General features: G+C 40.5%; 1 protein-coding gene across 1 annotated transcript in view; it reads left to right on the top strand.

Moving 5' to 3' along the window:
- Positions 1-22,154, top strand: part of LOC124722835 (molybdenum cofactor biosynthesis protein moc-5-like) — a 46,555-nt gene extending 24,401 nt beyond the window's left edge. The window contains exons 4-7 of the mRNA XM_047247956.1: positions 475-699; positions 11,044-11,189; positions 19,951-20,036; positions 21,952-22,154. Coding sequence (XP_047103912.1) covers positions 475-699; positions 11,044-11,189; positions 19,951-20,036; positions 21,952-22,154 — 660 coding nt within the window. The remainder of the gene's footprint in view (positions 1-474; positions 700-11,043; positions 11,190-19,950; positions 20,037-21,951) is intronic.
- The last annotated feature ends 1,837 nt before the right edge of the window (positions 22,155-23,991 follow it).

The raw sequence follows: 23,991 nt of genomic DNA, 5'->3' as shown, positions 1-23,991 counted from the left end.
ACAACAGACTTGTAGAACCATTATTTAGTAGGTTAGATTAGATTAGATTCAGCTTTTGTTCCAAGACCCAAAACATGAGATGATTCTCATGGGTGAGTAACATGCCAGAAAGTATAACATAAAAAATATAAAACATTTGAATACCCTGATCATTTGTCAGGAGATTGTCAAACTAGGTGAATACAATACAAACTGGAACAGCTTTTTTTTTCAGAATTGATACGCTGTCAGACTGAAATATTGTTATGCACTATTAATAAATTTATCAAACAAAAATACATAATCTTGACTGTTATGACAAAGTGCTCTCAGAACTGAAATCTAACAGACATTCTTATTTAAGCTGGCCTAACAGCCACTGTTAAGATATTCATCTATAGAGTAGGATGAGTTGCCTATCAAAAAGTCTTTCAAACTCTGTTTAAACCATGCTTTATCTGATACCAAGTTTTTAATGGTGTCTTTCTTCCACAGATAAATTGTGTTGTAATGCGAGGTTTTAATGAAGATGAAGTGTGCAGTTTTGTGGAGTTAACAAAAGAGAAAAATGTTGATGTAAGATTTATTGAGTACATGCCTTTCAGCGGCAACAAATGGAATGATGGGAAGATGGTCTCATTTAATGAAATGCTCCAAATAATTAGAAAGCAGTGGCCTAATTTTGATCCTCTTCCCAATGGGCCCAATGATACCTCAAAGGTACATGCAGTATTACATATGAACATACATTGAAAATAATTTAATGTTTATGACTTACTACCAATCACAAGAATACTTCACATCTGCTGGTGGTATGAGAGATGGACTGGTTTAGTTACATATTTCTCATCCCATTCAGTAAGTCTGTCCTGGCCTGGGTTTCTCTGCAGCTTTTCTGCAACTCTCCCCATTTCCTAAACCTTGACAAACCTTTTCTTTCTTCCCTTTTCCTTCCCCTTCATTGTTTCTGCCAGAAGAAGAAGCCACTGGCTCCGAAAGCTTGCACATTTCCATAACTTTAAGGGGAGTTAGAAGGGGAAAACATTCTTTTTCACTTTTTTGGGTTTTTATCTGATTATAAAATTTGCAATTTTCCAAATAAAATGATATGTATATTACTTATAAACTTGCGTGGGAAGTATTTTATTTTATTTTCTAAAATATAATCTACACCAGTTGAAAATGTTAAAATTTTTACATGCATTACTTCAAGACCTAATAAAATCGGTAATTTTTTATATACAGGGTAGACCATTGATCGTGACCAGGCCAAATTTCTCACGAAATAAGTGTCAAACGAAAAAACTACAAAGAACGAAATTTGTCTAGCTCGAAGGGGGAAACCAGCTGGCGCAATGGTTGGCCTGCTATAAGGCACTGCCATAGCTCAAACTGATATCAACTGTGTTTTTTAAAATAAGAACCCCATTTTTTATTACGAATTCGTGTAATACGTAATATCTTAGAAGAAAGATTAAGAAAAGGCAAACCGACGTTTCTAGCATTTGTAGACTTAGAGAAAGCTTTTGACAATGTTGACTGGAATACTTTCTTTCAAATTCTAAAGGTGGCAGGGGTAAAATACAGGGAGTGAAAGGCTATTTACAATTTGTACAGAAACCAGATAACAGTTATAAGAGTCGAGGGACATGAAAGGGAAGCAGTGGTTGGGAAGGGAGTAAGACAGGGTTGTAGCCTCTCCCCGATGTTGTTCAATCTGTATATTGAGCAAGCAGTAAAGGAAACAAAAGAAAAATTCAGAGTAGGTATTAAAATTCATGGAGAAGAAATAAAAACTTTGAGGTTCGTTGATGACATTGTAATTCTGTCAGAGACAGCAAAGGACTTGGAAGAGCAGTTGAATGGAATGGACAGTGTCTTGAAAGGAGGATATAAGATGAACATCAACAAAAGCAAAACAAGGATAATGGAATGTAGTCTAATTAAGTCGGGTGATGCTGAGGGAATTAGATTAGGAAATGAGGCACTTAAAGTAGTAAAGGAGTTTTGCTATTTGGGAGCAAAATAACTGATGATGGTCGAAGTAGAGAGGATATAAAATGTAGGCTGGCAATGGCAAGGAAAGCATTTCTGAAGAAGAGAAATTTGTTAACATCCAGTATTGATTTAAGCGTCAGGAAGTCATTTCTGAAAGTATTCGTATGGAGTGTAGCCATGTATGGAAGTGAAACATGGACGATAAATAGTTTGGACAAGAAGAGAATAGAAGCTTTCGAAATGTGGTGCTACAGAAGAATGCAGAAGATTAGATGGGTAGATCACATAACTAATGAGGAATTATTGAATAGGATTGGGGAGAAAAGAAGTTTGTGGCAGAACTTGACCAGAAGAAGGGATCGGTTGGTAGGACATGTTCTGAGGCATCAAGGGATCACCAATTTAGTATTGGAGGGCAGCGTGGAGGGTAAAAATCATAGAGGGAGACCAAGAGATGAATACACTAAGCAGATTCAGAAGGATGTAGGTTGCAGTAGGTACTGGGAGATGAAAAAGCTTGCACAGGATAGAGTAGCATGGAGAGCTGCATCAAACCAGTCTAAGGACTGAAGACCACAACAACAACAACGTAAAGAAATATGAATGTTTTAGTTGGACCACTTTTTTCGCTTTGTGATAGATGGCGCTGTAATAGTCACAAACATATGGCTCATAATTTTAGACGAACAGTTGGTAACAGGTAGGTTTTTTAAATTAAAATACAGAACGTAGGTACATTTGAACATTTTATTTCGGTTGTTCCAATGTGATACATGTACCTTTGTGAACTTATCATTTCCGAGAATGCATGTTGTTATGGCGTGATTACCTGTGAATACCACATTAATGCAATAAATGCTCAAAATGATGTCTGTCAACCTCAGTGCCTTTGGCAATACGTGTAACAACATTCCTCTCAACAGTGAGTAGTTCGCCTTCCGTAATGTTCACACATGCATTGACAATGCACTGACGCATGTTGTCAGGCATTGTCGGTGGATCACGATAGCAAATATCCTTCAACTTTCCCCACAGAAAGAAATCCGGGGACGTCAGATCCGGTGAACGTGCGGGCCATGGTATGGTGCTTTGACGACCAATCCACCTGTCATGAAATATGCTATTCAATACTGCTTCAACCGCACGCAATCTATGTGCCGGACATCCATCATGTTGGAAGTACATCGCCAATCTGTCATGCAGTGAAACATCTTGTAGTAACATTGGTAGAACATTACTCAGGCAATCAGCATACATTGCACCATTTAGATTGCCATCGATAAAATGGGGGCCAATTATCCTTCCTCCCTTAATGCCACACCATACATTAACCTGCCAAGGTCGCTGCTGTTCCACTTGTCACTGCCATCGTAGATTTTCCGTTGCCCAATAGTGAATATTATGGCGGTTTAGGTTACCGCTGTTGGTGAATGATGCTTCATTGCTAAATAGAACGCATGCAAAAAATCTTTCATCGTCCCGTAATTTCTCTTATGCCCAGTGGCAGAACTGTACATGACATCCAAAGTCATCGCCATGCAATTCCTGGTGCATAGAAATATGGTACGGGTGCAATCGATGTTGATGTAGCATTCTCAACACCGATGTTTTTGAGATTCCCAATTCTCGCGCAATTTGTCTGCTACTGATGTGTGGATAAGCTGCCCCAGCAGCTAAAACACCTACTAGGGCATCATCATTTGTTGCAGGTCGTGGTTGATGTTTCACATGTGGCTGGACACTTCCTGTTTCCTTAAATAATGTAACTATCCAGCAAATGGTCCGGACACTTCGATGATGTCGTCCAGGATACCGAGCAGCATACATAGCACACGCCCCTTGGGCATTTTGATCACAATAGCCATACATCAACACGATATCAACCTTTTCCGCAATTGGTAAACGGTACATTTTAACACGGGTAATGTATCACGAAGCAAATACCGTCCGCACTGGCGGAATGTTGTGTGATACCACATACTTATATGTTTGTGACTATTACAGCAGCTGGCTAGAGTGGCCGAGCGATGCTAGGCGCTACAGTCTGGAAACGCGCGACCGCTACGGTCGCAGGTTCGAATCCTGCCTCGGGCATGGATGTGTGTGATGTCCTTAGGTTAGTTAGGTTTAAGTAGTTCTAAGTTCTAGGGGACTGATGACCTCAGAAGTTAAGTCCCATAGTGCTCAGAGCCATTTGAACCATTTTTGACTATTACAGCCCCATCTATCACAAAGCGAAAAAAGTGGTCCAGCTAAAACATTCATATTTCTTTACGTACTACATGAATATCTAATAAAAAATGGGGGTTCCTATTTTTAAAAAATGCAGTTGATATGAGTTTGACCTATGGCAGCGGTATCTAGCAGACCAACCATAGCGCTATCTGGTTTCTCCCTTCAAGCTAGACGAATTTCGTTCTTTGTAGTTTTTTCATTTGATGCTTATTTCGTGAGATATTTGGCCCGGTCACAATCAATGGACCACCCTGTAGAAAGCTGTGGATTGCTGTGTTATAAAGGTTAAATTATGTGTTTGTATTGGTAGCACAGTCAAAAATAGTATCGTATCTTTTCATAGTATAAACATGCTTTGTATATCAAAGTGCTAACGTTCTTCCGAGGAAAAGTGACGAATAGACTGGTAAATCTCTCAAAAAGTATGACTCCAAAATGAAGTGTTTTTAAGAAATGTGGGTTTCATGGTAATAAAATTTTGAATAAAGAGAAACATTGTGTTCAGCATGTGGTGTGTGAAGTTACAGACAATGAAATACTGGCAAACTCATGAGTATCTAGAGAAACACCCATTAGTGCTTCGAAGATTAAAATAAAACATAGTGATAACACAGTTATCTCAAAACAAAACTCATGTAAACGGTAGGTTAGGTTATATTCTGCTACATTTACACATCCTAACAGGGGTGTTATGTGAATGTGTGTGCTGTATGTATGTGGAGGGCCAGTTAGTTTACATGAAGACATTGAGGTATCAAATGGACTAGCCAGGAAACTTATCATTAATTCTGCCAGTTGTAAATATACTCATTCATTTTGGAGTTCTGATAAGTGTAAAGATAATTATTTTAAAATAAATATTAGGTGGTTTTATGGATTGAGAGCTATTGGCAAAGGACACACTGCAGCAGAAACAATGTGTGTCGTGATGTATATGCCACGCCCACTTTGTAAAATGGACAAGTATGCAGGATTTATTGGAGCTGCTGTGAGATCTGCTGCATGTGAGTCAATTAAGGGTGCTGCAAATGAAGCTGCTGAAATAAACGATGGTATGATTGACATATCAGTAGCTTTTGGGGCACTTGGTAGAAGCGCAGCTGCAGTTCTAAGAATTCTGTTGCTACAGTGACCAGTGTGGATACTGGAAAGCTAATAGATTTCCAGACTTTAACCAAACATTGTTATAAGTATAAATCAGGGAATGAAGAAGGGCATATTTGTGACAGAAATTATGAAGGACAACTAGTCGTACGGAGGCCCGTGCAGCTGTTGAAATTTATAATCGATCTGTAAACTAAAGGGGAGTGTGTTACACTAAGTTCTTAAGTTATGCAGACTCAAATGCATATAACAGTGTAGTAGCCACTCAGCCTTATGGTGAGAAGCTTGTCACAGAAATGGAATGTGTTGGTCATGCCCAGAAGAGGATGGGTACCAGATTGAGGAAGTTGAAACAAAGTTTGAGAGACAAGACACTTTCAGGTGGTAAGACCATATGAAGCAGGCTGACAGACAACATGATTGATGAACTACAACAGTATTATGAGATTGCCATTAGAAATAATACTGAGGATTTGTTGAAAATGAAGCAGGCAGTATGGGCTACCTTCTTCCAGAGACTGTCAGCTGATAATAAACCAGTACACCATCTTTGCCCTCCTAGATCTGGTTCATGGTGCAATTACCGCAATGCCCAGTACTCAAACAGGTCATACAGCCATAAACATTCTATCCCAGCAGCAGTTGTGGATATCATAAAACCTGTTTACAGAGACCTGCCAATCCTGAATTATTGAAGAAGTGTCTGCATTGTCAGACTCAAAATCCCAATGAGTCGTTCAATAATCTTATAGTGTCAGTGTCATCGTAACTGCCGTCTGCGTCACATCTGCTGTGCAGCGAGCTACGCTAATTTAAGTATTAACTCTATTTTTCTTACTTGTCACTTCTTCTTCCGTGTGTTTTTGCTTTTAGGAAGCTTTAATTGTCGAGTGCTAGTAATAGTGTTCCATAGATTTTGTGTTTGTTTTGAATACAGTCAGAGAGAGTCCGTTTAGTCAGACATAGTGCCAGTAGTGCTAGTGTTTGTTTTGAATACAGTCCAGAGACAGGTAGTGCTATTTTCATTGTTTTCTACAGGAAGTGTCTAGTAACCACAGTTTAGTCAACTATCAGCCACCTTTAGTGAATTAGCAGTCTAGTTATAAGTTGATTAACTCTCTACAATAAATTGATTTCTTAGGATGGATAGGATGTGAGACTGCTGTGTACGGACACAGGAGGAGCTGGCCACTGTTCGCGAACAGCTGAACGTGTTGATGGCCGCGGTTAGCCGTCTTCAAGCAGTGGTGAGTCTGGTGCGTTGCATGGTACACCCCAGGTGTTACAAGCTTCACCCACTGACCCTGCTGTCGACACATCTTTGCGGGTACCAGGCGCAATTGGGCCACCCTCTTCCTCAGGGGAGTGGCGGGTTCAGCGGCGTTTGCGGCGCACGAGGCGGAGGGTCAGTGTGGAGGCTGGCCGTGTGGCATCGCCCGTTCTGCCTGTGAGTGGACATGTGGCCACTCCTTCAGCAAGGTCCGAGCAGGCACATGGGGGGAGGGGTTTATTAGTTATTGGGAGCTCCAACGTTAGGCGGGTGATGGAGCCCCTTAGGGAAATAGTGAAAAGGTCGGGGATGAAGGACAGTGTTCACTCTGTCTGCTAGCCGGGGGTCTCATCTGAGATGTGGAGGAGGCCGTGCCGGCAGTGATACAGAGCACTGGGTGCACCCGACTGCAAATTGTTGCTCATGTCGGCACCAATGACTCCTGCCGTCTGGGTTCAGAGGTCATCCTCAGTTCGTACAGGCAGTTAGCGGAGTTGTTGAAGGCGGAAAGCCTCGCGGGGTGGAATCTGAGCTAGCTATTTGTAGTATCATTCCCAGAACCGATAGTGGTGGTCCTCTGGTTTGGAGCCGAGTGGAAGGCTTGAACCAGGGACTCAGACGATTCTGCGGAGATCTGGGGTGCAAATTTCTCGACCTCCGCTATCGGGTGGCAAAATGTAGGGTCCCCCTGAATAGGTCACGCGTGCACTACATGCAGGAAGCGGCTACAAGGGTAGCAGAGTATATGTGGAGTGCACATGTGGGTTTTTAGGTTAGAGAATTTCCTCCCTAGGCCCGACAAGACACCTCCTGAGATGCGGCAAGGTAGGAGTAGACAAAATGCAACAGGGAATAACAATACTAATGTGCTAATAGTAAACTGCAGGAGCGTCTATAGAAAGGTCCCAGAACTGCTCTCATTAATAAGTGGTCACAATGCCCACATAGTACTAGGGACAGAAAGTTCGCTGAAACCAGATGTAAACAGTATGAAATTCTAAACTCAGATTGGAATGTATACCGGAGAGACAGGCTGGACAGTGAAGGGGGAGGCATGTTTAAAGTGATAAGAAGTGCAATAGTATCGAAGGAAATTGACGGAGATCCAAAATGTGAAATAATTTGGGTGAAGGTCACGGTTAAAGCAGGCTCAGACATGGTAATTGGATGTCTCTATAGGCCCCCTGGCTCAGCAGCTGTTGTGGCTGAGCACCTGAAGGATAATTTGGAAAATATTTTGAGTAGATTTTCCCAACATGTTATAGTTCTGGGTGGAAATTTTAATTTGCCGGATATAGACTGGGAGACTCAAACTTTCATAACGGGTGGCAGGGACAAAGAATCCAGTGAAATTTTTTAAGAGCTTTATCTGAAAACTACCTTGAGCATTTAAACAGAGAACCGACTCGTGGCGATAACATATTAGACCTTCTAGTGACAAACAGACCTGAACTATTTGAAACAGTTAACGCAGAACAGGGAATCAGTGATCATAAAGCGGTTACTGCATCGATGATTTCAGCCGTAAATAGAAATATTAAAAAAGGTACGAAGATTTTTCTGGTTAGCAAAAGTGACAAAAATCAGATTTCAGAGTACCTGATGGCTCAACACAAAAGTTTTGTTTTAAGTACAGATGGTGTAGAGGATCAGTGGACAAAGTTCAAAACCATCGTACAATATGCGTTAGATGAGTATGTGCCAAGTAAGATCGTAAGAGATGGAAAGAAGCCAGCGTGGTACAACAACCGAGTTAGAAAACTGCTGCGGAAGCAAAGGGAACTTCACAGCAAACATAAACATAGCCAACACCTTGCAGACAAACAAAAATTACGCGAAGCGAAATGTAATGTGAGGAGGGCCATGCGAGAGGCGTTAAATGAATTCGAAAGTAAAGTTCTATGTACTGACTTGGCAGAAAATCCTAAGAAATTTTGCTCTTATGTCAAAGCGGTAGGTGGATCAAAACAAAATGTCCAGACACTCTGTGACCAAAAAGGTACTGAAACAGAGGATAATGGACTAAAGGCCGAAATACTAAATGTCTTTTTCCAAAGCTGTTTCACAGAGGAAGACTGCACTGTAGTTCCTTCTCTAGATTGTCGCACAGATGACAAAATGGTAGATATTGAAATAGATGACCGAGGGATAGATAAACAATTAAAATCACTCAAAAGAGGAAAGGCCGCTGGACCTGATGGGATACCAGTTCAATTTTACACAGAGTATGTGAAGGAACTTGCCCCCATTCTTGCAGCAGTGTACCGTAGGTCTCTACAAGAGCGTAGCGTTCCAAAGAATTGGAAAAGGGCACAGGTCATCCCTGTTTTCAAGAAGGGACGTCAAACAGATGTGCAGAACTATAGACCTATATCTCTAACGTCGATCAGTAGCAGAATTTTAGAACATGTATTATGTTCGAGTATTATGACTTTTCTGTAAACTGGAAATCTACTCTGTAGGAATCAGCATTGGTTTCGAAAAAGACGATCATGTGAAACCCAGCTCGCGTTATTCGTCCACGAGACTCAGAGGGCCATAGACACGGGTTCCCACGTAGATGCTGTGTTTCTTGACTTCCACAAGGCGTTCGATACAGTTCCCCGCAATCATTTAATGAACAAAGTAAGAGCATATGGACTATCAGACCAATTATGTGATTGGATTGAAGAGTTGCTAGTTAACAGAACGCAGCATGTCATTCTCAATGGAGAGAAGTCTTCCGAAGTAAGAGTGATTTCAGGTGTGCTGCAGGGGAGTGTTGTAAGACCGTTGCTATTCACAATATACATAAATGACCTTGTGAATGACATCGGAAGTTCACTGAGGCTTTTTGCGGATGATGCTGTGGTATATCGAGAGGTTGCAACAATGGAAAATTGTACTGATATGCAGGATGATCTGCAGCGAATTGATGCATGGTGCAGGGAATGGCAATTGAATCTCAATGTAGACAAGTGTAATGTGCTGCGAATACATAGAAAGAAAGATCCCATATCATTTAGCTACAATATAGCAGGTCAGCAATTGGAAGCAGTTAATTCCATAAATTATCTGGGAGTATGCATTAGGAGTGATTTAAAATGGAATGATCATATAAAGTTGATCGTCGGTAAATCAGATGTCAGACTGAGATTCATTGAAAGAATCCTAAGGAAATGCAATCCGAAAACAAAGGAATTAGGTTACAGTACACTTGTTCGCCCACTGTTTGAATACTGCTCAGCAGTGTGGGGTCCGTATCAGATAGGGTTGATAGAAGAGATAGAGAAGATCCAACAGAGAGCAGCATGCTTCGTTATAGGATCATTTAGTAATCATGAAAGCATTACGGAGATGTTAGATAAACTCCAGTGGAAGACTCTGCGGGAGAGACGCTCAGTAGCTCGGTACGGGCTTTTGTTGAAGTTTCGAGAACATACCTTCACCGAGGTGTCAAGCAGCATATTGCTCCCTCCTACGTATATCTCGCGAAGAGACCATGAGGATAAAATGAGAGAGATTAGAGCCCGCACAGAGGCATACCGACAATCCTTCTTTCCACGAACAATACGAGACTGGAATAGAAGGGAGAACCAATAGAGGTACTCAAGGTACCCTACACCGCCAGGTGGCTTGAGGAGTATGGATGTAGATGTAGATGTAGACCAAAAAATGATTTTCTTGTAATGAAGACACTAAAGTGGGGGTCAGTCATGCTGTTATTGCTTTTAATGATGGCAACATTGGTAGCGTGAAAGTGCTACAACATATGGGAATTAATTCTGGAGCAAACTGCATCAGAGAATTTGAATGGATGGACAAGGTTTGCACTGGTAAAGCAGAGTATGCAGCACAGTTGGCCACTACGGAGTCCAGAAAGAAGAAAACAAGAAAAAACTTAAAAAAGATCAAGAGGATGATATACAGTATGGTGCAGGGTGCTTCTGAGTGACTAAAAATAAAATGTTAAGCATATATTGAGTTACAGTCTATTAAAACTTTAAAAACTCTTCCTGAAAATTTACATTTTCTCTTGCACTTTTCCCTAAATCTCAGAAACTACTTCGAGTAGCGAATTCAAATTTTCAGGGAGTAATAACATACGTATCCTGAGTCTTCTGAACTAAAAGAAGAACATAATGTTATGTATAAATAAAATGATTTAGAATAACATACAAAAAAGTACACAAAATTTTAATTGTGTAGTTAAAAAATTGTATTTCCAAAAGCAGTGGCTGAAATGCAATTATTGTAAGACTCAGAACATATAGTTTAATGTCCTGTAAAAGTTTCTTGTCAATGGCTACAGTTGTTCCTGAAATACGGGGAAGTTAAGTCACTAAATTTAACATTGTCAGGATAGGGTGTTCAAACTCCCCTTAATGCACGTTTTCTCCTTCCTCCACTTGGTGAGCTACACATTTATAGTATTTTCACAACAGCAGTAGCTATTTTCTTACAATTTCTTTTTGCAGGCATACCATGTCCCGGGCTACAAGGGATGCGTAGGATTTATTACCTCAATGAGTGAACACTTCTGTGGCACATGCAACCATTTACGGATAACAGCTGATGGCAATTTGGAGGTGTGTCTCTTTGGGAATTCAGAGATATCTCTCAGGTGAGTGATGAAACATAGAATAATCATGTCCAAGTGAAAATTCATTCGAGGAAACCATAAAATTACTAGAAGACTGACAGACTGATCAGTATTTTGCCTTCAGGAGGTGAAATTCCAAAACTTCTTATAGACACATTCGTTCCTCTTGTCCTCACATTAGTCGTGGAGTCCGAGTGACCTTTCAGACCTTCAGGAACTTATCCCTCTTTCCTCTCTCATGAAGGAACTGATAGTTCCAAATGCTGAGTATAGAATAATACTTTCAAACTGTTTGCCATGCACATTAGGTATGTGGTTGGTATATGGAAGAGATAAACTGCAGTTAAATCCAGCAGGTATGAAATGAGTTATCTTTTCTTGAAGTTTTCAGCTTGCACCCTCCTCCCTCCCAGACATACAAACCAGATACCTCTAGCTAAATAATTTGTGAGTATATATAATTTGCCTCTGTCAACATCATGTTACACTAAACTATTTGTGAGATTAAATTAAAGGAAAGTAATCAGAACTGGAAATTATGTAAAGACATTTTTAGCTATGTCCCTAGGTTTTAATAAAGTTAACACAGTATTTCTGTCCATGTGATTGTAACTATGATTTGCCAGCCACCGTTGCCGAGCGGTTCTAGGCACTTCAGTCCAGAACCGCGCGACTGCTACGGTCGCAGGTTTGAATCCTGCCTTGGCTCAGATGTTAAGTCCCATAGTGCCCAGAGCCATTTGAACTGTGATTCATGATTATCAGAGTCTATATGTTCCAAATAAAAATTGGAACTTCATGTGTATAAATGTACAAATTATTAGACAATGGGACCAACAACTGACACTTTTAAATTGATGACTAGACTAAGAGATTAATAATAGGTAAAATACTGCAAGATACTTGGCGATAAGTTTGTTTCAGGACAAGGTAAGGGGGGTGGGGGGCGGGAAGAATCAGCTCTCTCTTTGTGAGCATACCAGAAATCCTTTATCAACCCAAGGTAAAATAAGATATAAAAATACACGGTCAAACAACTAATTTAAGTATCTTAAAAACCAAATGACTAATGAAATTGGAAGCTAAGAAAAGTAAGTTCATAGTAAGTAGGGTGAAACACAGAGGGCTGCAACATATTGCCATTGTTGTTTGACTTGTCTATCAAAGAAAAAAGAAATGGATCAAAACAAAATAAAAGTGAGAATGGAAATGTATCAGAAGCAGATAGGAATAAGCAAGGAACATATTCTTTAATAAATAATTAAAAAAAAGAAACTGACATGTGAGGCAGATGTTCCTACAATTTTATGTTCAAAGCACAGCAGTCTGTGAAAGCAAAATATTTATGACATTGAAAAAAGAAAATCAGTGAGTGAAAAGTGTGTGTAAGTGAATTGTGGTGAAAGACTGGATATTGGAACTTCTGTTAGGCTGCCCAGTATTAGTTAACTTGGTAGTAAAGGAGCAAGTTTGCAAGGGCAGATAACTGTTTGGCTACGTACAATAGAGTGGGAGTATGGAAAAGCTAGTCCAAGATAGGATGAAAAAGATAACAGCAACTTAAAAAATGAATTGATAAGTTACCATGAACCCCATTCCAATCTAGTGAATGCAGTGGTTGACAATATCTTGTGACATTCGCCTATAAGGCTCAAACAATAATTGCTAAATAAAAATACAAAATGTTGACAAGACTGTATCTAAGCTGTCACTCTCTTTTGAAACAAGGGTGTTTAAACCAACAAACACGCAGGAAAGCAGGGACAACTCGCACACTAGAGAAGGATGGGCAGTATCATTGAAGGAGTGAGCATAAACCGTGTGGAATATGTGTGGTACAAGAAATGATAGTAAGAAAAAAAAGAGAAGAAGAAGAAGAAGAGGAAAAATGTTGATCTGGAAACAAGGGAATAAAAATTTGCCACGTGAAGAGACAAAATGGTACTGTGCTGATGAGTGTGTACAAGTGGTGATATACAATATACATTGATAAAGGAACTCTGCATTGGGCCCAGAAGACCACGCAATGCTCTTCGAGAGATGTCCTCTACTATATATCTATGGAGAGTTAGGGGATCAGTACACAACTCTCCAGGCTGTTATCAACTTCCAGAAGTTGAAGACACTACTTCTCACTTGAGTAGCTCCTCAGCTGGAACTGCAAGCAGAGTGTACCCTATTCCGGTCTGTCCACCGAGCAGAATTTCCCAGCTCTACAAGGAATTGAACCTGATCCCTTTCTATGGCACACCTGTGGCATACTGACTGCATAGCTGTGGCAAGAGTCATAATATACACTTGTGAACAATTGAGTTATAACTATTCTGTTTATTGGGGAGAGAGTATGTATATTTCCAACGTGAATGAAATAGTTTAGTGTATCGTAACTGGAATGTATTCAGACCTCGTACTTGTTGTGTGAGAGCGCAGTGTCTTAGACACTTGTAGTGTTTGTCTTAGCATGAACTAACCGGTGAGCCTTACTTTCTAGTATTTTTAATTATATATCATTACTGGTGCCTCTGGCACTTATGTGTTGCAATAGCAATAGCTTGCAATAGCAAACATTGAGTCAACCATGGTTTTTGGATTAGAAGTAGAGGTCAGCTGGGTTGACAGTGGGAATAGAGTGATGGGAAGTGGACAATAAGCAGTTATATTGAAGGGTGCATTATTTGATATGTTAAGGTTAATTACAAAACGTGGATTGGAGAATTTTTCACGTTGAGCAGAAGTAAGTTTACAGGACCAGATGTCAAATTACACATGATCAGTGTGAATCCCTATAGTCAGCATGAACACTGGCACACAGAATAATTTATAGGTAGTCTTGCTGTATATAAAAAATCAGATTTGTGCTGAACTGTCATGAACAAACTGTCACTTCTCTGGAATAAATAGACTCTGATTTGTTAATTACATCTGTGTAAATGAAAAATATAGGAAAACATAGATTGCTGCTTACTGTAAAGGAGACATGTTACATTGCAGACAAGCACAATTAAAGAGGCACTTACATAAAGCTTTCGGCCACAGCCTTCATCAGCAAAAGAGATACAGAGAAACACACACATACATACACACAGGCAAGCACATGTCACACACATATGACTGTCAACTCCAGCAGCTTGCCCCTAGCTGCTGGACTTGGCAGTTTTTTTTTTTCTCTGTGTGTGTGTGCGTGCATGCGTGCGCGCGCGGTAGGCTTGCTTGTGTGTTGTGCCTGTGTGCAACTTTGTTTTCTTTACGGTAAATAGTGATCTATCTTTCCCTGCACTGTTGATATTCCTACCTGGAATTTCCATTGTTTAATATGTAAATATTTAAAGAAGGACACAGTTACATATATTCTGTCACTTGAAGACTAATACATGAAGTCAGTGGACATTATTTTTTACTGCAGAGGATCTTTGTCACCACTAATTATTAATTTTGTGTTCCAGTTAATTAGACATGGTTTCATCCTTTCCTGGATGTGCTCTTTTTGTTAAATCTTCCTTCAAAAGATCTGATTTACTTCAAATTAATAAACCTGAGTATTCTGAAAAAGGAGGTGCAGCTTACAGCTGCAGTGTGACAGTTGATCACAGGGTGATTTTATCACTGCCATATCGTGGGTACCCATGGCTCGAGACACTTATTCTATAAGGGTGTGTAGTCATTGGGCTTTCTTGTACCACAGTGTCAAAGGTGAACTGTAAGCAGATTTATTCAAGGAAAATACTACCACAGTCAGCAGAGTGAACTGCTATGGGCAACAGGATATCATTGACAGGGGTTACCACTGACTAGCATGGCTTTAGCAGCGAACAGGTGGGCCACAATGTAGCAAATGACACACCAACTCAGTGACAGTCTATAAACAGTAACCATTCATGCCACTGGGAACTGTCACCTCTTTGTGGGATACAAACATGCAATCTGCACACTGCTCGTCACACTTACAAAGATTAGCATTGGTTCGGAACAGCACCAGGGGATGCTCGAAGCATGCAGGAAGGTCGTCTGTCTGATGATTTGCGGTACATATTGCCAAGGTGGCAGGGAGCAAAATAAGGAGTGATCAAAAAAACTTCCATTTGAAGGCTGCATAGTTCAGATCAGTATGCCACACACACACACACACACACACACACACACACACACACATACACACATATCCATTCGCACATATACCCTGCTTGTGTCTGTATATGTGCGGATGGATATATGTGTGTGTGTGTGTGTGTGTGTGTGTGTGTGTGTGTGTGTGTGTGTGTGTGCGAGTGTATACCTGTCCTTTTTCCCCCCTAAGGTAAATCTTTCCACTCCCAGGATTGGAATGACTCCTTACCCTCTCCCTTAAAACCCACATCCTTTCGCCTTTCCCACTCCTTCCCTCTTTCCTGATGAAGCAACTGTGGGTTGCGAAAGCTTGAATTTTGTGTGTGTGTTTGTTTGTGTATCTATCAACATACCAACGCTTTCGTTTGGTAAGTTACATCATCTTTGTTTTTAGATATATTTTTCCCATTTGGAGTGTTTCCCTGTATTATATTGTATATCAGTGCTTTCCTCTCCCACTACTATCCTGCAGACCTTGTCCACAAACAGATCTCCCAAGCAATACATTCCTCCCCACCCAACAACAATGTTACTACCCCCAGACCACACAGAAGCATCCCCCTTGTCACCCAATATTATCCTGGCCTCGAATACATCAACTAATTACTCCGCCACGGATACGAATTTCTCAAGTCAAGCCCTGAAATGAGATCATCCCTTGACAATATTCTCCCCACACCACCCAGAGTTGCCTTTTGCCGACCCCCTAACCTCCGTAATATCCTTGTCAAACCCTACAATATTCCCAGACCACCTTCTCTACCCAGCGGTTCCTACCCCTGTAACCGACCACGATGCAAAACCTGCCCCATGCATCCCCCCACAACCAACTACTCCAGCCCCGCTACTGGTAAAACATACACAACTCAAGGCAGGGCCACATGTGAGACAACACGACATTTATCAACTGACATGCCTGCACTGCACAGCCTTTTTCATTGGTATGACGACAACTAAACTGGCTGAGCGCATGAATGGGCACAGACGAACTGTCCGCCTAGGAGATGTCCAATACCCAGTAGCGGAGCATGCTCTCCAGCATAATTCTAGGGACCTAGGAACCTGCTACACCATATGTGCCATTTGGCTTCTCCTGCCCAACACCAGTACCTCGGAACTGCGGAGATGGGAACTTGCACTCCAACACATCCTTTCATCCCGCCATCCCCCTGGACTGAACCTACGTTAACCAACCTCACTCCCATTTACTCTTTAGTCTTCTCCTCTTTCCCTTTCCTCTTTAGCCATTCATGCATCTTTTCATCCTACATAGTTGCGTTTATCTTTATACTATGTGCCTCTTTACTTCTGTATTCATCCTCCTTGGTTTGAAGCTGGCACAGTAATTACAGTAGAATATCTTTGGCTTCCCTCTGACATCCATGCCTCCATCTTTGCTGCCCTCCCTGTTTACCTTTCCCCTGTTGCTTCATAACCTGGGTTGTGAATAACTGAATCCACTTTCCCTTCTTCCCCTTTTTTCCCCTCTCTCCTCCCTGATGAAGGAACGAAGTTCCGAAAGCTAGGATACGTCAATTTTCTGTTCTGTTTTGAGTATCTATCGGCTGTACTGAGCTGAGGTAAGTACTGGTCAGGCCCTCTATCTCTTTGTTAGTATTTGTTTCTTATATATAAACACACACACACACACAGACAGGGTGATGCGTATTATCATTTAAAAACCTCCAAAGCACTGTAGATGACCCTGAGACAAGTAATTTAATACAAGACACATGGGATCACAAATGTTGGATACGATACAAATGTTGGGAAATGTGTCAAAAGCGAATGACAAATGTCACCAGATGATGTACCTTGCCATGCTTGCAGTGGTTGAGCCTCTCGGTCTGTCACACTTGATCATCCCAACCCAAGTCAAGTATTCATATCATTGTGGCTACGGACACACGTGTGCGACTTTAGTGATGGTGTTCAGGATTTGAGTCTTGCATCTGGCAGGCAGTATTTTTTCATTGTGTTAAACAATTATGTATTTATATTGAAGTTTATTATTTTATTTACCGGTCTTGCAGTTTCCTTGATTTCTTGCAAAGTACAGTACAATGAAAACCTACCATATTGCATAACAAGTAGATGAGTATAAACTTCAGAATAGCATCATCGCCATTAAATGACCTATGTTTTCTTTACTAACTAATGTCTGTAAACAAAAAGAGAAGGGACAGAAGCAAAAAACACAAAATCAGAACTGCTTTTGCTTGATTACAGCAGGGACAATAATTTTGTAACATCTACATTTACAACAGATCATATTTACAAAATGTTTTCGAAATTTGCTCTGTTTGCTCAAATGAAAGTATTGCACTGCTCAATCATTCCTTTACACTCAACCCCAACTGCTGCACATGCTGTGGGGTATGTCATCTGGTTACGTCATATGTTCAGTGTTTCTCACCAATTTTTGGGGTATTTTGAAATGTACAAAAAGGCAAATGCAGAAAGTTATCACATTTTGCTGCACATTACCTCCGTCACAGAAAAATAAAGTATACAAATCTTCTCAGATTTGCCACTGAATAATTTTGTGCAAGCCTCACAATATTTCACCAACACAACTGTTCATCATCTTCAGGTAGTGGTGGGTCCTGTCATCACTGCTGCAAGATGTGGCTGGTGATATTCGCACAGCAGAATTGAAATTTGTCAGGCTAGAAGCAGGAGTACGAATGTGTGGACAGGCACTCCCAGTTGGATGGAAATTCCATTCATAGTAGCCTTCTGCTTATGTGTTGTGGGCAATGACTGCACTTCTGGACACTCGCGTGGTTAAAAGCTGAATTAACTCTCTGCAAGGTGCTGCATCAGGTCATACATCGGAGGATCTGGTTTCTACTGTTTTAATTTCATGGCGGTCAGTGCTGGGTTCTGGGCAGTGCTTAATCAAAATTCCATATTCCTGTTGGTAAGATTGCCCATCGTATGGATACATGCCTCATTCTTAAAAACACAATCCTAGAGTGATGATGCTGAGGATAAAATTTCAGTCCTCTTGGGAAACGTGTGGTGCCCTGTATTCAGGCAGTGCTCTGCTACCACTAATTTACTGGGTGGCACTTTTGTCAGCGCTGTTGAACGCAGTGTTCTTGCACAATGTGAGGTGTCTGCCCTATATAAGATTTCCCATAATGGCATCAGATCTTATATATGATCTGTGTTTTCTAAGGTCAAGATTGTCTTTAACTGAACACAAACAATTCCTTAGTTTTGCTGGTAGACGAAAAACACACTTGATTCTGTTTCTCTTAGCGATTCTTCCTATTTTTGAAAACATGCCACTGAAATATGGCAAAAAAGCCATTTGCAGTGCTTGTCTAAGTATCTTCATTTACATCCCTACACTGAACTTGCTTTGCTCAGAACACATTTCAAATCTGTTTACAAGAATAAACATTCTGCTGGAACACTGTTCTTAGGTGTTACAGTTCACCAGGCAGACTGTTGGTATCTGAGATCACGTGTGCTCTATGTGCCAGGGAGTGTAAGACACTACCACATTGTGCAGGGTGACGGCATCTTTTGGACCGCAAATATAACTCTGCGTGTATCAGTTTTCAGTAGAGACTATGCCCCAGTGTTCTGTCAGCTTTTCTTCTAACCGTGACATCCAGGAATGGTAAGCTGCTATCTTTTTGTACTTCCACAGTGAACTGAATATTCAGATGGAGCGAGTGCAAATGCTGCAGGAACATAGGTAGTGTCTGTATTATGTGGGCCACACCACAAATGTCTCTTCAGCATTCTGCCAGAAGGAGGAATGTTGGATATTTACTAAGGGAAATAGAGGATCTCCCATGGGAACACTGTCCACTTGATCAAAGTAGTTGGTGTTACATAAGAAATAGGATGAGGTATGCACATGTTTAAACAGCACCACAATTTCTTTCTCAAACTTGCTGCTAATAACCTCTAATGAGGGCTGCAGGGGCACTTTTGTAAGTAATGATATAACATTTGAGCTAACTAAAAGATCTGAAAGTTCTAGTTTAAGCATCTTCAGGTATTCTATGAAATCCTCCGAATTCTAAATATGATGGTCATAGTCATCCACATGATAAATTTCAAAGCTGTCACGTGGAAATTGCCAGTTGCATCTTGCAGCAGTGATGGTGGAAATCACCACCACCTGAAGATGCCAAAACGTTGTGTCACTGAAATATTGAGGGAGGGACTTGCATAATGTTATCTGGTGGGGAACCCAAAGTCTTTTTGCAACAGATCTATCAGGCAAGCCTGAAAATTCACATATACTCCAAGCAGTAAGTACCTGTTGTAAAATGGTCACATTAGTGAGCTTGGCAATTAATTAACAGTTTATCAATAAATTTGGCTTCATTTTGCAAGAAATTGTGCTGTGTTCCACTACTCCCTCTTCAACAAAACTAATGTCACTTTCTGCTCCACCTCCTCAGCCCGAGATCTTATGTATACTCTTGAGCATTTGTGTAAGATACCTGTTTATTTATAAAAATAAAAGTAACTTCTATCATGACTTTCCCATTTTGTCCAGTGGGTTTGTTATCCTGCTGTTGCCTACTGCAGACTACAAGATTACTGTTGAAGATATCTGCAAAGTTTTTCTTCCTTTTTAGTGTACCAACATTTCACTGTGTGGTAATTGCCTGGTACTGTTTAACGGGTGTTTTAACTGTTGTTTCAGAGATGCAATACGAAGCAAATGCAGTGAGGATGACTTGCTTGCCATGATTGGGGCAGCAGTGAGAAGAAAGAAGAAACAACATGCAGGTAAGATACATTACAGCAAATGTAACTCTATAGATAGAAAGAAAATTTCTGCTTAACAAGTCATAGCAAACATAAGAGCAAAATAGAATGAAAAACAACAGTGATAGAACCTGTGTTTTTTGTGTAAAATTGGATTTAATTTTTTATTTAGTATTCATTCTGATTAATGCCCATTGGTCAACAGTACATTTCAGCCCTAGAATTTGGTTCTGCAAGGTCCACCAGATAACCATATATGGCTGTTGTAACTCCTTTATTGGACTTCAGAAGTTTTCCAGCAACAAATCTTTTTTTCTTTCTTTCTTTCTTTCTTTCTTTTTTTTTCTTTTTTAAAAAAAAGCTAAAATGCAGAAAACATCATAAAGGAAACACTCACAGAAAAGCATCAGTGTCCTTGAAACAATGGAAACTCCAGTAGGAATATCAACAATGTTGGAAAAGACAGATTACTACTTACTGATGAAGGCTGTGGCTGAAAGCTTTATGTAAGTGTCTTTTAATTCTGCCCATCTGCAGCCTAAGGTATCTTCTTTATGGTAAGTAACAGGCTGTCTTTTCCTTCATTATTCATTAGTGTTCTTTGTTTTTATTGCTGTTTAGCAAGCATTGTGTGGTATATAAGGGATGCGAATAGCGTCAGATGTTGAATCATCACTCTGGAGGATATGAAGGTGCTGCATATTGGTGTGAGACAGCATTATCTGATGAGAGTTTGAAAGAAACCTCATTGTGGATGTCCATTTGGTCGCCTGGTTAAACCTTGCAACATCTGTATTTTTGGAGTATTTGGATCTGACAGTGGCCTGATGTTGGAAAGTAAGGGCATACTCATCATCAATGTTCCAGTTGACTACATCAGACCACTACAAGGGAGCATCACTGTGTAGTGTACTGAGTACATCGTAACCTGTTCACGTCTGTGACTGCCATCTGAGAACAAGTACAGTAAACTCTCGTGCAGCTACACTTTTGGCTAGTTAGATTGACACTTGACAAGTTTTAATTTGCGTGCACCTGGAGCCAAGTATTTGCTGGTGTTTTTTGGCAATCTACTGCTAATCAGTGCACTGGTGCATGTCAAAAGTCCAAGTATCGTCAATTCGAGCGTGTGTTGGTTGAAGCTCTAGTGTGTTTCTTATTCGTATTGCATGGTTTCATGCCACTGCCATCTATTGGAACTCCTTGTAAGTACAGTACATACAGTATTGTTCTATGCAGCGCAACATAGCCCTGTCGAAACCGACAATTAGAGTGCGCCGCCTAACACTTTCCACTTGTTGTCGGTACATCAAAGCTGAGTGTTTAACAGTGAACGTACAACACCCTGTTGTGTTGCCACATGGGCTTGGGTAGAACAGAGGAAATGGCATAGATGTATTGAATGCTTTCATTTGATGGCTGCCACAGCCTGGTTTCAAAAGTCAAAAGTTTGTCTAGTGCATCTCGAGTGTTGTCAAGTTGTGCATCTGTGTGTTTCTGATTTGAGGTTTTGTGCTCCCACTATGTGCCTTAAAGTGTCCAGAGATAAAAGGGGCCAAAAACCATAAAGGACTCAGTCGAGTGTCTGTAAAAAGAACACTGAACGTGACTATGGGCATGAAACATAAAACGAATGTGATCTTGTTGGAAAAAGAGCTTCACTCTTTGCAGAGAATTGATGCTGGTGAGCCACCCACAGAAGTGGCTGCAGAGTAGGAGTACAATTACTGATCGGAAGACAAATCGATGAGGAATTGAAAAATTTTGTTCCATCCAAACATTGGGCAGCGCAGTGAAATCTTGAAAAACAATGAGAAAAGGTGCACATCCTCAGTTAGAAGAGGCATTATTTTTGTGGCACGAATAAATAAGAGCCAAAGGTGTGTCAGTTTCAGGTCCTCTACTTTGTCAAAATGAGCTGATGAGCTGATTGAAGGAAAGGAGCAAGAATTCCTCGGAAGTAATGGCCGGCAGGATCGTTTCAAGAAGCGGCATGGCATCCATGAAATTGCCATCAGTGCCAAATCATTATCTGGGGATGAAGTTGCTATGCTGATTTTACGAAGAAACTGCACACAATCATTGACAAAGGATGTTATACTGGCAATCAACTTTACAAATGTGATGAAACTGGGTTGAATTACAAAATCCTGCTAACGAAAACCCTTGCCTCTAAAGAAGAAGAAATGGCTTCCGGATCCAAAAAAATCAAAGATATATTTACTGTCCTTGCTTGCAGTAATGCCACTGGCAATCATAAACTGTGTCTTACTTTAATTGGCAAATCCAAAACACCAAGAGCATTTAGACACCAACCAACCAGCTTTGCCACTGAGGTACACGAATCAGTCTTAAGGCATGTATGAACAGTGCCATCTTCAGAGAGTGGTTCCAGGCAGAGTTTGTTCCAGCTGTAGTAAATTACATGGCAGGAAATGGACTTCCTTGAAAAGCGCTACTTCTTGTGGACAATGCTCCTTATCACCCAGGTGATCTGCAAGATGGGGATATCAAAGTTGTATTTCTCCCACAAAATGTCACATCTCTATGTCAACCGATGGACCAAGGTATTCTTGAGGCGATGGAAAAACATTACAGACGCAAGATGCTGGAATACTTAATAGATGTGATTGATGCTGCAGATGATTTTGTGGAAGCTCTTAAAAAATCGATGTTTTAAGTGTCATTCATTGATTGCTGAAGCTTGGAATCTAATTCCTCCACTTCCTCTTGTTTGGTCTTGGAAAAAACTCTTAGATCGTAAGGCAACCTAAGTGGTGGGAAGGAGGAGGCAACACCGAAACTCAAGCTGACATAATTTTGGTGAATTTACTGGAGAAGCTGGTTGTAAAGACACACACTTCGGAGACATTGAATAGTGGATGGAAAATGGCATTTTTTCATGTGACTGAGGATGAAATCGTCCAAATTGTGACTGATCATAAAGCGTCAGAAGACTATGTTTCTGATGATGAATCAGAGAAAAATATTCCTCACACATTCTGTTACAAAGTGATCCAAACTGCCCTGGAGTACATCAGCCAACTGGAGGAGACGATTTATCCTGAAATAGTTTGATTTCAACATTGGAGATGTATTGTTGCAGCAATAGTTTCTCAAGCAAAAAACAAAAAAAAAAAAAAAAAAACATTTGTGACTTCGTTACCAAAAAATAAACTCTAATGAAGCATCCTAGAACTTCTATGTCCATAACTTAAAAAGTTTTTTTTTTTTTACTTTTCTTGAAAGTTCCTCTAGACAGACTTTTCGTTCCTTTGAGTAATCTCTAGATTTGTTTCATAATTTTGTTCAGTAGTTTATTTTTTATTAAAAAGAGTAGGTAATAAAATTAAAACTCCTGTTTTTTTCCTGCTGCCAAATAAGGGAGATTTTTTCTGTAAGAATGCAAAATAAACGAGCTTCGTTATACAGCATTTAAAAACTTTGAGTTTTCAATCACAGTTTGGTGCCTTTTTAACATGTCAACACAATTTTTTCAGTAAAAAAGTGCAGGGTTAATTGCAACCGTATCAGTAACATTTTACATACCCTACGCACGTGTTACGATCGTATTTCACAATATTGACGCAATTTGGAGTGTTCACATATGAAAACAGGGGGACTTTGATTTATCTGAAATTTTCGTTATCAGAACCGGCCACCGTCCCAATCATTTCGGATAAACAGGAGTTCACTGTAACAGACTCCTTGCAACATGCTGTGTCATGCAGCTAGGAGCAGCCAGACTATGGAATTGCCGTCCTGCGCATAGGCTGCCATTAACACCCAAGCAAATGACTGCATGTGAAGTGGTACCATGATCGAGAAGTACGGACTGCTAATGAATGGTGTCACATTATGTTCACTAATGAGTCCCAGTCCTGCACTTCTCCAAATGACTATCATGGAGAAGTTTGACAGTGACCCGGGGAGATGGGGAGAGGTCCCATTCTTCCACATTTTTGGGGGGGGAGGG

Source organism: Schistocerca piceifrons, chromosome X (assembly GCF_021461385.2).
Source record: "Schistocerca piceifrons isolate TAMUIC-IGC-003096 chromosome X, iqSchPice1.1, whole genome shotgun sequence".
Lineage (NCBI taxonomy): Eukaryota > Metazoa > Arthropoda > Insecta > Orthoptera > Acrididae > Schistocerca > Schistocerca piceifrons.
The sequence above is the reverse complement of the archived record's forward strand: the minus strand, read 5'-3'. Positions and strand labels throughout refer to the sequence as shown.